Raw genomic sequence first — 20,577 nt, forward strand, 5'->3', positions numbered from 1 at the left:
TTGATCCCTGGGTCGGAAAGATCCCCTGGAGAAGGAAATGGCAACACACTCCAGTATTCTTGCCTGGGAAATCCCTTGGACAGAGGGGCCTCATGGGCTACAGTCCACAGGGCCGCAAAGAGTGGAACACCGGTGAGAATACATGCATGCACAGCACATATAGGCACTTTGTGGGATGTCAGCAGAGGTGAGGGGTAAATACTACCTAAGGTATAATTAGTACTAATTATCTTTTATCATTTTATTATTTTTTTCCTTACTCTTCTACTTGCTTGTATATTCTTTCATTGCTTGGTGTTCATTTGCCTCTCCAGTGTAGGGCAAGCAAAGATAAAATGGAGAACTACTTCATGTTCATCAACTTGAGGTTTTGGTTTTTATGTTTTCTCCATACCATAAATGGTGCACACCTATTGACCTCTCCAGAATTTTCAAAACTACTTATAGTTGAAGAAAATTCTATTTCTCCTAGCTACATTTAGCACTTGATATAATTACTGTGTTTTCTACCATTGTATATAGTGTTTGGAAAACTATAATGAGCATGAATGTATTAATTCACAATAGTAACTCTGTTTGTTTAGAAGTAAATAATGTGAATGTTCCACATTCTGTTTGTAATGGTTCATGGTAAGATTTGAACAGGGGCAATGCAAAGAAAGAAATTCTTAAAACCTGTCAAACCTATTCTTTGTCTAAATAGTCTATCTTCTGGGCCCTTGAGCAGTGGCAGGAAACAACTGTTATTATTTTCATTGTATCCTAGGCATGCTTTCATTCACCCTAATTGGTTTCTATTAGAATCTACCTCCTTCCCTACATACAACTATATGCTATTTTTCTTCATTGCTTAAGGCTAAGCAACTAAAAAAATAGAATTTATGCTAGTAATATGGGCATGGAATTATTAAGTGCAAGGAATTCTTACCAGTACTATAGTTACCTCTGTGTATTGCATTCTGATTCCCAAAATAAAATGAAGAAATGAGATGAACGGTAAGCCATTTTGAAAATGTTAAATAGCCTTAGTATTTGTGTGATAAGCTCATACCAGCACTTCTGTGGAAACAATAAAAACTGGCTGATCTAGGTCATAATCATCATTGTTTTACTTCTCACCACTGCCGTGCCCCACATAACCCCTTTACACATGTAGGCTCTCAATAAATGTTGGTTTGTATCATTCTTAAGCAGAATAGGCAATATATTGGTCTCTTAATAATTTCTGATTCTTTTCCCTGATCACTTACAGCTCCTTTCTCTCTGATTTAAAATTCTCTCTGCTTTTGATATACAGACTTGTTTATGATATTCTCTTAACAGCCAAAGAATTCACCCATGGGATACAAGCAGTGTTTATCTCACGTTTAATTTTTTTAGGAAAAATAATGGAAAACAGAAAAAGAAATAGGTGGCCCATAAAGTACTTTGTAGCTTTTAAGGATATGTCATGGCAACCCACTCCAGTGCTGTTGCCTGGAAAATCCCATGGATGGAGAAGCCTGGTAGGCTACAAGTCCATGGGGTCCAAAGAGTCAGACACAACTGAGTGACTTCACTTTCACTTTCATGATTTAAGGCTAAATCTTCTGGGCTTTTCCTGGAGGAAGGGGTGGGTTTTTAGTAGATATCAGGAATATAGCCTGAATTTTCACCTATTCTATTATTATACTGAACACCAACCTTTATCATAGAAAATATGTCTTTTTGAGTGCAAAGGGGGAAAAGATAACATTTCTCTTCTCTTGTAAGGTCTTCAGGTGCCACTTCTCAGACCTTGGAAACAGCCCAGTTGCTATTTGCCACCTACCCTAGGTAGCCTGATATTTTTGAGCTTCCCTCTGCTCGTTACCCCTATTGCTGTCAAATAACAAAACCATCTGCTCTGGTTGGACAGCATCTGAAGATGATTCTGTAAGTTCCAGAAACAAGAAAGTGATTTGGCCCAGGTAAAGGGAAGAGGGCAGATTCCTTCCTTCCACCTATCCTTTAATTCAGCTCCTGGATGCTTTCCCCGATTAGCAAAAACCAATATCCTAACAGCTGGAACAAGGATCTGGGAATAGGATATTTTGGAGGAGCTGCTGACTTGCTGGAGTTAAGTGCAGCCTCAGTGAGCAGAGTCAGGATAGATCCATTTGCTCTTATTTAGCAAGGCAATGACCCATACGTAGAAACAGCCATTTGACATCCCACGGAGTAAACCTATTGCTGAAGCAGCAATAATGGGCATCTTTAACCGGGCATGAATGCAAATGTTGCTGTCTGAGTAATTTCTCCCCTTTTTAAACCAGCCCACACACTTAGATGCCAGGGTAAATTGTGAGCCTTTACTAAATATATAAAAATTCCAATTTAATGTACTTTCTTTTCAGGTAGACTAGGGAACTCAACCAGATGCAGATATCTATGCCATACATGTAACACCCTCAGCACACATCAACCACTGAGTGGTACGCAAGTGAGTGCATAGCAAGTCGTTGTCCTATGGCCACTAGATCTGAGTAATTTAGAGCAGGCTGACCCAAACTAACCCTCTCTTTTGGTAGTGCTTACTGTCTGGATGGGTCTATAGGGACTGTTTTGGAATGAATCTGACTGCCTAGAACAGTGTCAGGAACTCATAGGACCACTTAAGAATGTTATGTAATATAGGACTCAAAGGCCCAGAAGAATATGTGTTACCCAGCTTTGGCCACACAGTCAAATGCCAGCTACATCTCAGAGGACTGTAATGAGTGAGGCTTCAGGAACTTTTAGTTGCATGTACAGTTCAGAAACTACTCCTGTCAGATTAAAAAGGAATTAAAAGAGGATGGATTTTTCTTGACTGCCCATTGTTTTAATGTCATTTTCACAAACTTCCTCACTGCAATTACCCTGACTTTACCACATTATTAGTCATATGGAACTTGGTATTGCCTTGTTTTATACATATATTTTATCTTTTCTCAAAGTTGTTAACATATTATTCCTCTTTCTTTAAGTTGCTTTGTTCATTGTTTGCTGCATGCATAAGTGCAGCATTTGTAATCATTCCTGGCAGAGAAATTTGAGTAACTGAAGCTCATAATGAGCTTCTCCTACCTTCAGCCTCATCTGACACTCAAAGAACCCATATTTTCCCATTCACCCATGAAATTTGTATCTGAAAGGAATCATGTGCCTGTAGAGTGCTCCTTTTCAAATTCTTACTTTGGAGGCTGATGTTTTTTGCTTTATAAATGGATCCTCATAGGAGTGGGAGCTAGTACTAGTGGAAAGAAATTATCATTGCTAGTTATTTTATTCTACTGCAAGTTCTAAGGCTTCAGAGACTCAAATTACAAACACAAAACACCTGACAACATCTGTTGTCTGCAAGACAGTACAAATTATATAAGGGTGACAAAAGTTTATTTGGAGTGTTTTTTTCTTTGATTCATTATTTTTTTATTATTAAAATATAGCTGGTTACAGTGTTGTGTTAGTTTCAGGTGTACATCACTTTTTCAGATTATTTTCCCTTATAGATTATTACAAAGTACTGAGTAGGGTTCCTTATGCTATATTTGTTACTTATCTGTTTTATATAAAGCAGTGTGAAAGTGAAAATGAAAGTCGCTCAGTTGTGTCTGACTCTTTGCGACCCCATGGACTGTACAGTTCATGGAATTTTCCAACCAGAATACTGGAGTCGGTAGCTGTTCCCTTCTCCAGGGGATCTTCCCAACTTAGGAATCGAACCAAGGTCTCCTGCATTGCAGGCAGATTTGCAGATTCTTTACCGACGGAGCTACACACACATATATATATGGGCTTCCCTGGTAGCTCAGTCAGTAAAGAAGGGAAGCCCATATATATGTGTGTGTGTAGCTCCGTCGGTAAAGAATCTGCCTGCAGTGCAGGAGACCCAAGTTTGATCCCTGGGTTGGGAAGATCCCCTGGAGAAGGAAATGGCAACCCACTCCAGTATCCTTGCCTGGAAAATCTCATGGACAGAGGAGCCTGGTGGGCTGCAGTCCATGGGGTCGCAAAGAGTCGGGCACGACTGAGCGACTAACATGCATGCATGCATGTATGTATGTATGTAGCAGTGTGCATATGTTAATCCCAGCCTTCTAATTGATCCCTCCCCCACCTGGAGTGCTTTTGCTTTTTCTTTGGAGCCCAAGAGTTAAGCTTCTAAAAATTTGGGGAAAACTTATTTAACTTATGGTTCTACACTATCATATCTATCACATTTTTATGTCAATTTTTGTTGTAGTTATAAAGTGTCCAGACATTAACTGAAGAGTTGACGCATTGTATGTCAATATTGACATATGACATATTGACATAGCTCTGTCCATTAATAGATAAGAACTGAGTGCATGTCCTTGGGGTAATTTATTGTTAATACTGATATTAATAATTGATTATGAATTGTAATAATTATTTATACCTTTTGGCAATAATGGTGGCTGTAAAACTATATTTAGAATACCATTGACCATAGAAATGTAAGAATTCTTTTATCATGTTATCTTAGAAGGAATAAGGCCAACACTGCTTTTTTTAACTAGTGTTAGCATGTAATAAATGGCTACTCTATAGATAGAACCTCTTTCTGTTCATTCATGTTCAGCCCTAATAGTAATCCCATAACATGGCCTAATATCAATTTTGCACATTGCTTCCTGTTAACAGATGAGGAAACTAAGACAAACAGATTTAAATAATCGGTCATTAGTTTGCTCATTCTTAGGCATTCAAAATTTATTAAGTACCTACAGTGTTCCTAATTATGGGGATTCAAAAGCAAATATCAGAGAATGTGTGGTTGCCTTATGAGCTGGTGGCAGGGCATGGTCAGAATCCCCTGGCTTTCAGTCTAGTTCACCGTGCTACATATCCGTTCCTGTCATCCATCCTAGAAACTACCACACCATGCAGCTAAACGTGCTTCAGTGGCATTTTCAGAAGCAAATGCCAGGCTGGATGGATGATTGATATTTCACAAGATGGCATTTATGTGTTATATTGTGTATTTTTATCCTTATTGTTGAATTCTTTGATCGTGCTTATTAAAAACAAGTGCTACTCAAAAAAAACCTGTAGATTTTTGAACCCAGTTCTTATATATACCTGCCATACTGTTCCATAGTCTGTTATAAATGCAAAAGATAGGGTTTAAGCTTGTCTAACCTTATGAAAGAAAGGGTGGAAATTAGGAAGCTGACACTGTTGTGTTTTTAACAGCCCCTCACTGCCATACACAGTGGTACACACACCTTGCCCCAACTTCAAATGAACAATAACTGAGACCAATTTGTTTCTAATTTGTACCATTAGGAATGACATTTTGAATTGAATGCAAGTAATAACACTAATTATTTGAGGTTAGGGAAATGAGCCAACTGACCACTTTTCTCACCTACTCTGAAACTGATTATTTTCCTTCTGTAGGCTGGTCAGTTAGGGACTGAGGATAAAGGCAGTAAAACATTCACAGCCAAAATTAGATGGCTGGGCAAACCTAGGAGTATTTTTAAAGCAATGTGTGCTGGCAGATAAGATCCAATGGTAGACATGCAACTAAGTTGGTTTTGTGGGAGTACAACAAGTACCTAAGCAGAGATGACAATTTTCCTTTCCTCTATGGAAAGAACCCCCTTCAAAATTTTCCCTTATTATGACTGCTTCTCAATTTGGAACAATTAGGATTTTTTGGTTTAAGAAACAGAAACTGACTGTCTAATTTTATGTAAGAAGGGGATGATACATTGGAAGAATATGGAATAGCTCACAGAACCAAAGGAAAAGCACTGGAAACCACAAAATCATGGATCTCTAGATGCAAGTTGCAGACACTCCTGAAAAATAATGGTTCTTTCAGGTGGTTGCTTTCATGATATGTATTAGTTAACTATTGCTGATGAACAAACCAGTCCAAAATTCATGGCATAAAGCAATAATAATTATTCTTTATTTCTCACAAGTGTACAAGTCGGGACACTTCTATGCTGGGCTTCACTACAGGTGACTGTGCTCCTGGGGTTGTCAGATTCATCAAGTGAAAGTTTAATTCCAGTTAAATTAGAATTTTAGATAATGAATAACTTTTTAGTATAAATGCATTCCATGAAATATTTGGAACATACTTTAAAAATTTGTTGTTTATCTGAAACTCATGTTTGACTGAGTATGTCATATTTTATCTGGCAATCCTATTTGCCATTTCCCACCCCCCATCTCCTGGGATCAAAAGACTCAGTTGAGCATGTTCTTCTCTTGATGATGGCAGAGACAGAAGACCAAGTGAATCCGGTTGGGCCAGCACTTGTCAAGACTCTGTTTATATGACCTATACTGATATCTTTGGCCAAAACAAATAACATGCTCGAGGAACATAAAAATGTGTACCACCCACAATAGGAGGGCCTGGGCATGGCAAAGGTTGTAGAAACAAGGGTGAAGTGGAAAACTGGAGCCATTAACACAGTCAATCAGTTTCCACTTCTTTTTCATCTATTTTTTTATAAAAACCAAGTTCTAGGGAATGTGTGTACTTAGTTGTGTCAGACTCTTTATAGCCTCTTGGGTTGTAGCCTGCCAGTTTCCTCTGTTCTTGGCATTTTTCAGGCAAGAAATACTGGAGTGGATTGCCATTTCCTTCTCCAGGGGGTCTTCCTGACTCAGGGATTGAACCCACATCTCCTGTGTCTCCTATATTGTAGGCAGAATATTTACCTGCTGAGCTATTGGGGAAGTCAGTTCTAGAGAGAGAGGGTCTGAAATGTATAATTTAGGTAATTTTCATTGGCTGAGGAAAAAAAAGGTCACCTGATTGAAAATCCCAGCAAACCAATGGCAGTGAGATGAGAGGTAGTTCTCCAAAGGAAAAATAGGATGTCTTACCAGAAGAAGAAGGCATGGATTTGGGCAGGTAAAACACTCTACTATATCCTTGACTTTGCCTGGATTTCCACTTTTGTTCATACATGAGAAATGTTAGTCTCATACAAAAGAGAAAAAGGAATCAGTTTGAACCTGGAGAACTCTACAAAAATGCAGAGGCAGCTCTGAGTCCCCCCCAAAAAGAGCAAAGCCTAGAGATCTAGTAGAGATAGTGGATAAGAAAATTACCAAAAAGAGACACAGGACAATAAAACCATGGGCGCCAGAGTCTGATTGGCTGTGTTCTAATCTTACTTAACGGTGATTCATTGCACAGCTGAAGGACTTCATATATCCCAGAGCAACTAGATGCTAGCATTATTTTAGAAACTTCCATTCACTTTGTACTGAATACAAGGGGAAAGACATGCATTTAACATCAACCATATGTGAATTTCAATGAAAAAATATTACCTATTTAATAATTCAGATTTTAAAATAACTTTTGGGTGCATCATATTCACTTTACATTTTTTTTAACAATGGAAACCCAGAGGATTACTTTGAATAATGAATTTTGCTAATGTCCTGAAAGATGGGTATCTAAATTATGTTTTTCACTCGGTATTATAGGAGGTGTTATTCTAATAAACAATTAATTTTGAAACAAGCAACACCTAATAATAGTGTGATGTCTGAAAGATTACTGAATTATATTTTCAAATATTTTGATAAATTACTTGGCATGATAAGTAAGGTTTATATTTATGTTTCCCAGAAAATATTACTCTGGCCAAATAGGTTACACTGTGTATGGTAATTCTGAAAACCAAAATGACATACACATTTTATAATATTTAGCAAATGGTATTGGGGAAATTGGCTAAAAAATATGGGAGAAAATCTATGGTTGCAATTCGCACCATAAGTATATTACATATGATGTAAAGAGTTCTATTTTTTTAATGAAACAGACCATTAAAACAAAAAAAGAAATAGAGATAAACATTTAACTGATCTGATGTTATAGAAGGATCTAATATACCCAGAAGCAGCAGAAGAAAGCACAAGAGAAAGAGAAACAAAAAACTTAAGACATTGGGACTTACCTGTGGTGGTACAGTGGTTAGGACTCCATGCTTCCACTTATTTGCAAAGCAGAAATAGAGACACAGGTGTAGAGAGCGAACTTACGGATACCCAGGGTGGAAGAAGGGGTAGGATGAGTTAGGAGATTGGGATTGACATGCAGCCATTACTGTGTATAAAATAGGTAACTAACTAATGAGAACCTGCTTCATAGCACAGGGAACTCTACTTAGTGCTCTTTGGTGACCTAGCTAGGAAGGAGAGCTAAAAAAGAGGGGGTATATAAGATCTCCTGGAGTAGGAAGTGCAGTCGACTCCAGTATTCTTGCCTGGAGAGGTTCATGGACAGAGCAGCCTGGTGGGCTGTCGTCCAGGCAGCCACCAAGCGCAGCACACATGGTGTCTCACCGGCTGTTAGTCTGATACATCATGTGTCTCAGAATAACTGATTCACTTTATTACACAGCAGAAACTAACGTTGTAAAGCAACTATACTCCAATAAAATATTTTTTTAAATAAAATGAATTTGAAAAGCACTAATATCCTTTAAATAATAATTGTTAGGAAATACTCCAGAAAAAGAAAACCAAAACAAACAAACAAAAACTACCCAGAGTACTGTAATAACCCAAGAATTGAGCACAAATCAATATTTCAGTGACTTTGATAAATAACTGATGTTTGCTGATGCAAATAAGGTTATCATGTTAAACAGTATTTCCTGAGTAGTCATCCTTACTGATAATTTAAATAGATTAAAAACTATTTGGAACCACTTTTGCAAAAGCAAGTGTAATAGAGAGAAGGAATTAAGTATAGAAGATTTGTAAGCCTTTTGGTTTCGGGACTAGCTCTATAATTCCTTAGCTAATGTGATCCCTCCACCCCATGTCCACATCTGTAAAATGCCAATAATAATAAAAACACTTTTTACTTCTCAGAATCTTTATTAAAATTTTACTGGTATCAGAATAAAAACTTTGATTTGTCACTTTAATGTTATCAGTGATGGTGTAAATGTAGACTGCATGAATTGCTATAGGAAACTAGAAAGGAACTTTCAAGCAATTAAACAAAAAAGATATATACATTTGTATACATACATGTATGTTATGTATAAAACTCCTGATAGAAGAAAAAAGAAACTAAAACTCAGAAATGTCTATAATCGGGGAAACTGGACATCAATAATTCCTAAAATATATGAACCTTTTTTTGCCCCATGGTTAATTTTTTTTTCCAATTGATATCAAAATAGATAACTGGATTGGTTACTAAAGACATACCGATAAAAGCTGTGTTGTTTCAGTTGTTCAGAATAAGAGCTTGCTCCTTCCTGGCAAAAATTTAATGAGATGACTTCCTTGAGCTCAGAAAAGAGTTGGGGAGAAGTTTTCATTCTTTTTTCCCCAAACACTCTGTGAGTACTTAATATTCCAAATACTGTGCTCTGTAAGATTTAGTGGTCAAGAAAGCAAAAGCCCTGCTGTCTGCCTCTTTCAGTTTAATGACAGGCATAGGTAAATAATCCAGCAATTATGGTTTCAGTGCTGTGTGGAGAAATACAGGGTACAATGTGACAACACAAGATAGGCGCCCAGTTTGGAATCAGGAGTGGGCTGGAGTGGGGGTGGGGGGATGACAAGACCATCTCCCGGAAAAAGTGAGAAAACAAACTGACAAGCTGAAACCTGAAGGAGAAAATGGAACAACCATATCAAGAGTTGAAAGAAAACTATTCCATTAGGAAAAAAAAAAAAATAGAATGTTAAATGCCTGGGAGTAAACAAAGATAGTACATTTCAGGAACCAAAAGTTAAACTTGGAAGGCTGGCCAAAAGGATAAGAGGAAAAGCAGTTGCGTTTGGTGACCTAAAAACTAAGAAAAGGAAGAATGATGTTACTATCAAAAAAGTCGAATACTTCAGAGAAAAATGGGAATAATAACAAAATTTTTCATTGGACCTAAAAGCAATATAGTTCAAAGACATTGGTGAGCTTCTTGAGAGCAGTTTGTTTGGAAGTTAATGAGTGAGTCCAGATTGCACTGTAGGTTGGAGTATGAAATGTGAATTAGGGAATGAAGACATGAGATAGAACAATTCCTTCAAGAACATGGAGACAGAGAGGTTTGAACACAGGTAAGATGGGATTTGGCAGGAGGTGGGGAGTCTTCTTTCTAGAGCAGAAAGACTACATCATATATAAATGCTTATGGGAAGAAACTTCCAAAAAATAGGAAGATAAATGGTGGAGTAAAAACTATTGGTTAGTGACCCAGGGTGGGATACAATGTCAGCATGATTACATTTCTAACTGTTTAGCCCAAATGCTGTCTACATCTCCAGTATCTGAGAGCCAGAGCCTGAACATATTGTCCTTCATTAGGAAAAGGAATGTAGTCGGTGGCTGAAACATAGCCCTGTAGTCAAGTATTCTTTATTTTATTCTCAGTTTTATCACCAGCTGTCTATATAACATTGAACAAGTGACCCCCCCCCCCTTTCGTGCCATGTAAAATCAAAGTCCTTAGTACATATATATCCCTTGTATAAAGGAGAGGCAAGAGTAAATTTTATCATTGATAAAAGCTCTCTGGGATCTTGACCATTGGAGATTTTTTGTTTCGTAAATTTTCATGTTTATAGTCAATATTTTTAGGGGTATGGATTCTTTCCCCCTCCACTTTTTCTTTTTAAATCAGACCATATCTGTATTTTTTTTTTTTCTGTACTCTGTGTCCTGTCTTGGAATTCAGAATTAACAATGAATTAAGTGATGTGAGCTCTTGTAATTACTATACAGCTTCCTTTTACAGGTTTTAGCTTGTTGAGGAAAGATTCCTAGGATGTCTAAGTCTTGTTCTAGAACACCATCATGAGTAGTACTGTAGTGTCATGGGACATGATCAGAACCATGGCTTATTCAATTGGGAAAGAGAACGTGTGACTATTAAACAATAGAACTGGACATAGGGAGCTCTGAATTCTAAGTCTCGCCTATTTCTCTATGGGATCACCTTTGATAAGCCATTATTGTACTCTGAGCTTCACGTTCTTCCCTGTTAAATGGGTATAACTTTTCAGGTCCTCCTTGTGAAAGTCTAAGAGACTATATTATAAGTCAGTGTATGAATATGAGAAAACTACTCTTAACCCAAAGGGGAAACAGAAACTTTACCAATAGAAATTAATAAGTAACAGGAATCAACTACATTCTATTTCTGCCATTGTGTTTGGTTTGGAATGACTGGTTCCTACCCAAAGGCCATGTAAGATGCCATTGTGAAAAGAATGCTCACAAGTCAAGAGAATTCTTCTCCCATTTCCTCCTTTGACACCCTGCCCTGGTCAGTTGCCCAGGTACCATCAATAACTGCTAACAGAGATCTGCAGAATGCTATGGTTGTCAGGCAGCTCTCTACAAGCAGAAAATGTTCCTGTTTTGTTTGTCACTGCACAGTGTCTCTAATGGGAAGGAAGAGTGGGAAAAAATAAAAGTTTTTTTGTTTCATTTTGTTCTTTATTGAATTCCTTCACGCTTTCTTGTCTTCTTCCCTCCCCCTGACACATAGTTTCTCAGGGACAGCATAAGCAACTAAGAGTTAAAAAAAAATAGGAAAAGGAAAATCACAGTCAAAGCATAAACTCTGCAATTTGTAATCAGGGCATAAACTCTGTGATGAAATTTGCGAGTAAGTAATTCACTTTCCACTTAAGCCCACCAGTATGAAATCTAATGTTGCTGCCCTGAACACTAATGAAGGAAGTCAGACGGCAGTACAGCTAGCCCTTGGGGACTCATTTCTCACATCACCAAAAAGTAATTCCCATTATTTTTGGCCATCTGGTAGCCTGGATTGTGAAGATGAAGTTTAATTCAAGTAGGGCTTAAGAGTGTGGGCCCTGGAGTCTTTTTAGAGTCACATCTGTTTTCTGCTTGTCACCCAGCCTCTTCTATAACTTATTTTCCTACCCATAAATAAAATCCTCATATAATATTATTGACTTATTATAAGGAGTTATTGAGATAATACTTATAATTTACATAAGGTCTTGGGGCTTCCCATCATCCCATCCGGTCCCATCACTTCATGGCAAATAGATGGGGCAACAATGGAAACAGTGACAGACTTTATTTTTGGGAGGTCCAAAATCACTGCAGATGGTGACTGCAGCCATGAAATTAAAAGACACTTGCTACTTGGAAGAAAAGCTATGACCAATCTAGATAGTATATTAAAAAGCAGAGACATTACTTTGCCAGCAAAGGTCTGTCTAGTCAAAGCTATGGTTTTTTCAGTAGTCATGTATGGATGTGAGAGTTGGACTATAAAGAAAGCTGAGTGCTGAAGAATTCATGCTTTTGAACTGTGGTGTTGGAGAAGACTCTTGAGAATCCCTTGGACTGCAAGGAGATCCAACCAGTCCATCCTGAAGGAAATCAGTCCTGAATATTCATTGGAAGGACTGATGCTAAAGCTGAAACTCTACTACTTTGGCCACCTGTTGCAAAGAACTGACTCATTGGAAAAGATCCTGATGCTGGGAAAGATTGAAGGCAGGAAGAGAAGGGGACAACAGAGAATGAGATGATTGGATGGCATCGCCAACGTGATGGACATGACTTTGAGTGGGCTCCGGGAGTTGATGATGCACAGGGAAGCCTGGTGTGCTGCAGTCCATGGGGTCGCAAAGAGTTGGACATGACTGAGCGACTGAACTGAACTTGGGGCTTCCCAGTGGCGCTAATTGTAAAGAACCTGCCTGCCAATGCAGGAGATGCAAGAGATGCAGGTTAGACTGCTGGGTGGGGAAGATCCCCTGGAGGAGGGCATGACAACCCACTCCAGTGTTCTTGCCTGGAGAATCCATGGACAGAGGAGCCTGGCAGGCTGCAGTTCATAGGGTTGGAAAGAATCGGTTGTGACTAAAGAGACTTAGCACACATGCACACCCACCTGTCTGTGACACAGGTCTTATTAATTCCATGTTTAAGCTCTAAGGTAACATCATCAGACCTGTCAGAAACCAAGATGATATTTAAGGCTTTCTGTTGTAGTGATTAACTAGGGTTTCATTATGTGGCTAGACTGTAAACAACCAGGTATTACTGCATCTTAGTAACACAACTATGTAATCTGATATTAAATAACACTGCTTTTCTTTTCCTGACATTTGAAGGAAATACATTCATTTTATCTACATAAGAAAATAAAAGTAAGTAGTACTTAGTAATAAGAAAAATCTATTCTTAATCCTTATACTTGTGCACACTCTCTAATAACCAAATCAGGTCCCTTGGAATCATAAAAGAGCTAAGATATTTTCATTGTGTTACTCTGTGTGCTTCCTAGAGTGCTTGACCATAGTGGAAAGATTCTCACCTTATAATAAGACCTATCCTTTACATCTGCTCACTGAGTCTGTAAGGAAGTCCTAAAGTACGTAATCTTCTTAACACAAAAATTCAAATTGTTCAAGTCAGAAAAGTACTTTGCTTAGATTTGCCACTTCCAATTGCATGGACCAGTACTGCAAAACTGCTTTTAATGATGTGGTTACTTATTCCATTTGTTTTTGTCTTAACAGTTCCACCAAAGATCTCCAACATCTCTTCGGATGTCACTGTGAATGAGGGCAGCAACGTCACCCTGGTCTGCATGGCCAATGGCCGTCCTGAACCTGTGATCACCTGGAGACACCTTACACCAACTGGTAAGTAACTCTCCAGGCCCCAAGATACAACACGCTATTTAAAATATCCTCATGCTTCTGTGAGTCCATTGAATCCAAAAGGCAAGCCTGTGCATTGTTATTAAAACACTATTAGAACCTCCCTCCCTTCTATAGCTATGGCTGATTCATGTTGATGTTTGGCAGAAGCCAACAGAATTCTCTAAAGCAATTATCCTTCAATTAAAAAGTAAATAAATTTTAAAAAACACTGTTAGAATAGTGGCATAGAGCTAACTTGATTAGGGTCATCTCTGGTCTTGGCTAATATGTCCATCTCTATAAAGTCTATAATCATACTATGTATATATTATACCATATATATAATATATATATACTATATATATAGTTCTGTGGTTTATATATAAGGTATATTTCATTTTAATAGGACACTCCCCCAAGGCAACCAATATAGAAGCATTAAATGCATTAAATTACTTAATAATTATGTCTAAAACAGGTCGGTATCTGAATGTCTTGGGACAATATTTTGTATGGATTAAATTCCCATAGTTCTTTGTGTGCTTTTTGTTTTGCTTTGCTTTTACATATAGTTTCCTAATACTATAACACCTTGTGAAGAAATCTTTCAGGAGTAATACAAAGTTGTGACTTGTAATAGCCTGTCCTTAGCATCTGATTCTCTGGAGGGACACCAGGCATGGACTAACCTTCATGAACTCATTATGCATCCCCAGCTATTGATGCTAATTTAATAAAAGTCAAAAGATCATTTCTGAGAAATGTCATCTGCATTCTCCCCTCCTCCTTCCCACTACCGTCACTGGGTTCTGAGGTTCTGTTGCCTTTTAAATTCCATTTAAATATTTTTACCGAATTATTTAGGATTAACTGCATGTGTCCTCTCCTACCCCACAGACTGAATTTTCTTACATAAAAAACTATGCCTTTGTGAATGACACAGTATTTACAGAGCAGGGTCTGCTATTTAGTTTTTCCAGAAAGAGGAATTATGGATCAATTTTTCTTATAAAATATCATTTATTTTGGTAACTAGCCCCAAACATTTAACTCATTTATATCTGATAGTTTCTTAACATTTTCTCACATAAATATCTACAGATTCAATATACAGCATATTAATTTTGAAGTGAACACCAGAAATATTGTTATGCAAAGCTAGATAGACAATGGGATCTATATTGATATACGTCTGAAAGACCAGACTATGGTAGTGTTTGGTTATAGCATCTTTAAATAATTTTGTGTTTTGTGGTATGAAGATATGGGCCTCCATTCCATATTAGCCCTCAAATTAATGTACCAGGTGAAGTTTGGACTAACCTATGGAATAGTCTTTTATTTAGGCACCAGTTCTAATTAGAGGCTCTATTTTCTTAAGATGATGTTAAGTCAAAACTCATTCTTATTATTAATGCTTACAGCTTGTTATTTGTTGAGAATATATAAAAGCAGTAAATGAGGCACTTATTTATGGGATAAATCTCAAATTCATATCCTCTCATTCTCATTTTAAACCTCACACGGAAAAAATTACAAATGCAGGATTATCTTAAGTTTGAGCCACTGGTTATCATATACCTTTCCCCTGGATTAAATTTAACCTCCAGAGCACATTTTCCTTGGATGGAACTGTATATATTAACTCTCGATCCCATACACACCTACCTTTCTCCTGTAAAATTGCTTTTACTAAGTGACAATTTGGTATAGAAGTTTGGGGTACATATTTAAGGATTAATCATGAGAAGATATCCTCTGAAAGCACTGCATTTTCTGTATTGTTGCTTTGAGAGATTGTTATTGCATTACATTGTTTCCTCTTTTATTTCAGTATTTCTACTGTCCTATTTCTAAGCAATGGTTTGTTTTTTTAAATGAACCCAATGAATTTTTACAAATAATCAGGAGTCCTTCATTGTATTAACTGTTACCAAATTTAGAGCCAGATTTATAACCAGTCTGAAAAAGAATAGAGGAAATCATATATAAATTACACCTTAATGAAATGGATTTTGAACAAACTGTGTGGGATTTATGGCATCAAATCGATATATAGACACACTCTTGCTTTCATCTTGTTTTCTTATCGTTATTTTCATATCATCTCCATTTTGTAATTAATTTAAATGTTTGTATAGTATTTATGATCTCTTATTTTTATGGAATACATGGCAGATAAAAGAAAGGAAGAAGGGAGGAAGTAGATTATATTCAAGTTATAATCAAGGAATGAACTGCATTAATATTAATAAAAATGCCTTATCCCTTTGGTACATTATTGACTAGTAAATAATTTTGGTTTTTTTTTTCAGGGAAAAATACTATTGATAATCTGAAACTAAAGATAATTCCTTTTTATCCCCTCAGTTCAGAAAAGTAATGAAATCAAACCAGTTTAAAGACCTCCCCAGACTTGTTCTATAAGTGTAGATTTTCACGGCTAACTTTAGTAAACTTGTTAATGACAGTAAACAAATGGTTTGAACCCTGAATAATCTGATTATCCATGATATTTCAAGTCATCTAAAGATCAAAGGACAAGCTAGATCTTCCAGAGTAAAGGGAGCATTTACATACAGTCAGAGAACCTGAGGGACTTCAAAATTAATAGAAAAATTGGTGTACACCCAGGGATTCCCAATAGTCAGGGGAGGGTGGTGTCAGGCAACTATAGTCCTTGGGCCAAATTCAACTTACCTCACTTTTTTTTTTTTTTGCAAGCTTAGAATAATTTTTAAATGGTTAGAAAAAATCAAAAGAATTTTAAAAAATATATGACACTAAAATTTCCGTGCCCGTAAATACAGTTTTAATGAAATACAGCCATGCTTAGTCATTTATATGATGTCTATGGCTGCTTTAAAAAAAAAAAGACAGCAGACTTTTGTTGCAACAGATATGATTTATCCCTTAAAGCCTAAAATATTTTCTATATGGCCCTTTACAGAATAGTTTACAGACCCTTGCTCAAGACTATCTGCACTCGTGGATGACTCCATGGGGCTTTGGGAAGATCTCCCATTAAGTTCCTAAATACATCTTCAGGGGAAGAACTTTATTCTTCTATAATCTATCTAGGCCCTCTGGGTCAAATCCTACTCTGGCACCTGCAAAACTACTTCCTTGCTGCGTTCACAGACTCCAGCTGCTGCTGCTTGGTCGCTTCAGTTGTGTCCAACTCTGTGTGACCCTATGGACTGCAGCCTGCCAGGCTCCTCTGTCCATGGGATTCTCCAGGCAAGAGTACTGGAGTGGGTTGCCATGCCCTCCTCCAGGGACTCTCTGCGACCCAGGGATCGAACCCGGGTCTCCTGCACTGCAGGCTGATTCTTTACCTGTGAGCCGCTAGGGAAGCCCACAGACTCAAGGACAGACTCCAATTCGCCCTATAATGGGTAGTAATTCCCAAGTCTACTTTTTCATCTTTTTCACATCTGACCTAAATAACTATCTGATCATAATCATATTCTTGATTACATGAGAGAGAATTTGTCTTTACTATTCTATACAAGAAATTAGGGGGTTTTGTTTTGTGTGTTTTTTCCTTTGCAACATTTGGAAACAGGGGTTGATCCTTTTCAGCCTATAATGCAAAGCCTTTCATAAAGACACTCAAAGAAGAGGCTCTGCTCCCTGTGTGACAGCAAAGCTACCTGCAACCCATGGCCATACGAGCAAAAATCTCCAGCTAGCTTTGTTCAATAATTAATTGTGCCTTCAATAGAACAGAGTGTGACTGCCTTGCAGAGGAAATGTACCTGTAATTAGCTCGACCCCACAGGGACATTGAGCCCTGAAAAGGGGGAGATTTCATGCAGGGTTCACAAGTCCTTGATTACCTGTCACTTGATGATACAAGGGGGAGAAAGGAAAGTAGGTGCAAGATATATTTTTATGAGAAGGAGAATATTTATTACCTCTTAATTCAGTCCCTTTAAAAAAAATTGTTGGATCATTTTGTTTCTCTTTCTTTTGACACCTGAAATTTCTTTTTCAAGAATACTGCAAGTGTTTTTTAATGAGGGAGATTAGAACAATGGTGAATTTTTTATATATACAAAATCAGAACATACTCGACATAGATGGAGGAGAAGAGATTGATGAATTCTATGGTTCCCTTCCCTATATTTTTGATATCTTAATTTTTCTCTCCTCTTCAGTTCTATAGTCAAAATGATGTGTCACATATGCGGTTGTTAAATATGACCTATTTTCTCCCTTAATTAAGTTAGACTTTCATAATCCTGTAACTCCCAGAGGGCAATTGCACTGTAACATGTATTTTCTATGGTGTGTTTGATCTCACTTCTATGAGCTAAGCTGCTCCCATCTTCATTTAACTTTGTTTCTAAATCTTTCTTCTCACATTCCAGAGTATCTTTCTCAACTGTGCCTCATGCCCTGTCAGGTTTGTTCATGGTTACAGAGTTTCTGGGCTTCCCTGGTGGCTCAGTGGTAAAGAATTCACCTGCCAAGGTAGAAAAGGCAGATTCAATCCCTGGGTCGGGAAGATCCCCTGGTGAAGGAAATAGCAATACACTCCAATATTCTTGCCTGGGAAATCTCATGGATAGAGGAACCTAGTGGGCCACAGTCCATGGAGTCACAAAGAGTTGGACACTATTTAGTGACTAAACAACAATGATAACAGTTTTTCTATACATTTCATTTTTACAAAAATTTTTACATCCTCAGTAGCTTTCTCTACCTGGAACACTGAGAACTTAGACCCTTAGGCTGAGAGCAATTTAGCAGGCATTTTATAATTCTCTTGCCTAAGTCAGATTTAACATCAGCACCACATATAGAAAGCTCATGTAAGGAATATTTTCTATTTATAAAAGAACAAAAGAACACACAGTAATTTGAAAAGATACATGCATCCCAATGTTGAAACAACAGTATTTACAATTACCAAAATACAGAAGCAACCTATGTGTCCAAGAGATGAATGGGTAAAAGAGATGTGGTATAAATATACAATGGAATGCTACTCAGCCATAAAAAGAACTACATTTTGCCATTTGTGGCAACATGGATGGAACTAGAGATTATCATACTAAGTGAAGCGCCAGAGAGAGAAAGATAAATATATGATATCATTTGTATGTAGTATCTAAAAAATACAACAAATTAGTGAATATAAAAGAATAAATAAATGGACTCACAACGAGAACTAACAAGTGGCTACTAGTGGGCAGAGGGAAGTGGAAGTGGGGAGGGGCAATATAGAGGTAGGGGAGTAAAAGGTACAGAGTTTATGTGTAAAATAAATAAGCTACAAGGATATATTGTACAGCACAGGGAATGTAGCCAATATTTTGTAATAATTATGAATAGAGTATAACCTTTAAAATTGTGAATCACTATATTTTACACCTATAACTTATAAAAACATAGTTGTACATCAACTATCCTTTCATAAAAAAGAAGCATTTTCTATGTTGATGGAGTGGGGAAAACATTCTAGGAACTAACAGGACTCTGAAGAGTCTGAAATCCCCTTGTTCATTGGAGGTTGGGTTTTATCACTTAGTCAGACTCTTTCAGTTCATTTACAAGTTGAATCCTTGCCTAATAGTGCTCTTAAACTCCATTGATGTTATAGCTCCATCTGTCTTACTTCTCATTTTATAACTTACCCAACTATTAATATGTCCAGCCTAGACTCTGCCTTCATGGATTTGGAAGAAATACATAATGTTAAACTAAATTCATTTCTTTAAATTGAATTCCAGAAGCATATACTGCAAGTAGCTATCATCTGCCCTTTTCAGTTAGCATGTTAGAATTAGTATGACTTCACATTTTACAGAGAGAATGTAGAGATTATATAATCTACAGTTGAAGCTTCAGAAAAGTCTTTCTCTGGGATTTCTTTTATGGACCTTCCAGAAGGTTCTGTTAAGTCAGTCTTGGTAGTATCAATATATAGATATGAAAGAGTCAAGCCTGTTACCTCTGCAGGTAAGGGGTCTTGACCATTTAGTGATAATTTAAACAATATTGGTTCAACATCTTCTATTGATTACTTTTATTTATTTTCACAGTCTTTAATTTTTAATATTCTCATTTTCTGTTTACAAAGAGCAGGAAAATAAGGAAAAGTCTTGCTATGTTTTCTTTTCATTGTCTTACTTGTCATTCAGTTCAGTTGCTCAGTTGTGTCCGACTCTTTGCGACCCCATGGACTGCAGCATGCCAGGCTTCCCTGTCTATCACCAACTCCTGGAGCTTGCTCAAACTCATGTCCATTGAGTTGGTGATACCATCCAACCGTCTCATCCTCTGTCATCCCCTTCTCCTCCTGCCTTCAATCTTTCCCAGCATCAGGATCTTTTCTAATGAGTCAGTTCTTTACATCAGGTGGCCATAGTATTGGAGTTTCAGCTTCAGCATCAGTCCTTCCAATGAATATTCACGACTGATTTCCTTCAGGATGGACTGGTTGGATCTCCTTGCAGTCCATGGGACTCTCAAGAGTCTTCTCCAATACCACAGTTCAAAAGCATCAATTCTTCAGCGCTCAGCTTTCTTTATAGTCCAACTCTCACATCCATACATGACTACTGGAAAAACCATAGCTTTGACTAGACAGACCTTTGTTGGTAAAGTAATGTCCCTGCTTTTTAATATGCTGTCTAGGTTGGTCATAGCTTGATTCTTCCAAGGAGCAAATGTCTTTTAATTTCAAGGCTGCAGTCACCATATGCAGTGATTTTTGAGCCCAAAAATATTTATTGGTTTTAAAGCATATCTTCCATCAATACAGAATTATATTCAAATTAATCTTGATCTTGATTACACTTTGTTTTTTTGACAAGAAATATTTATAGAATGCTCGCTCTGTAAAAGGCCAAAATGAGAAGCAAGACAGACATGGTCCCTGCACAAGTCGAACTTATAGTT

At 37.3% G+C, this 20,577-nt stretch overlaps 1 protein-coding gene across 5 annotated transcripts in view; it reads left to right on the forward strand.

Annotated features, from left to right (window-relative positions):
- The window catches only part of LOC122675803 (limbic system associated membrane protein), a 681,792-nt gene that overhangs the window by 441,609 nt on the left and 219,606 nt on the right, over positions 1-20,577 (forward strand). For all 5 annotated transcript variants that reach the window (XM_043874897.1, XM_043874898.1, XM_043874896.1 and 2 more), the window contains exon 3: positions 13,540-13,665. In XM_043874897.1, the coding sequence (XP_043730832.1) occupies positions 13,540-13,665 (126 nt within the window). The remainder of the gene's footprint in view (positions 1-13,539; positions 13,666-20,577) is intronic.

Source organism: Cervus elaphus, chromosome 19 (assembly GCF_910594005.1).
Source record: "Cervus elaphus chromosome 19, mCerEla1.1, whole genome shotgun sequence".
Lineage (NCBI taxonomy): Eukaryota > Metazoa > Chordata > Mammalia > Artiodactyla > Cervidae > Cervus > Cervus elaphus.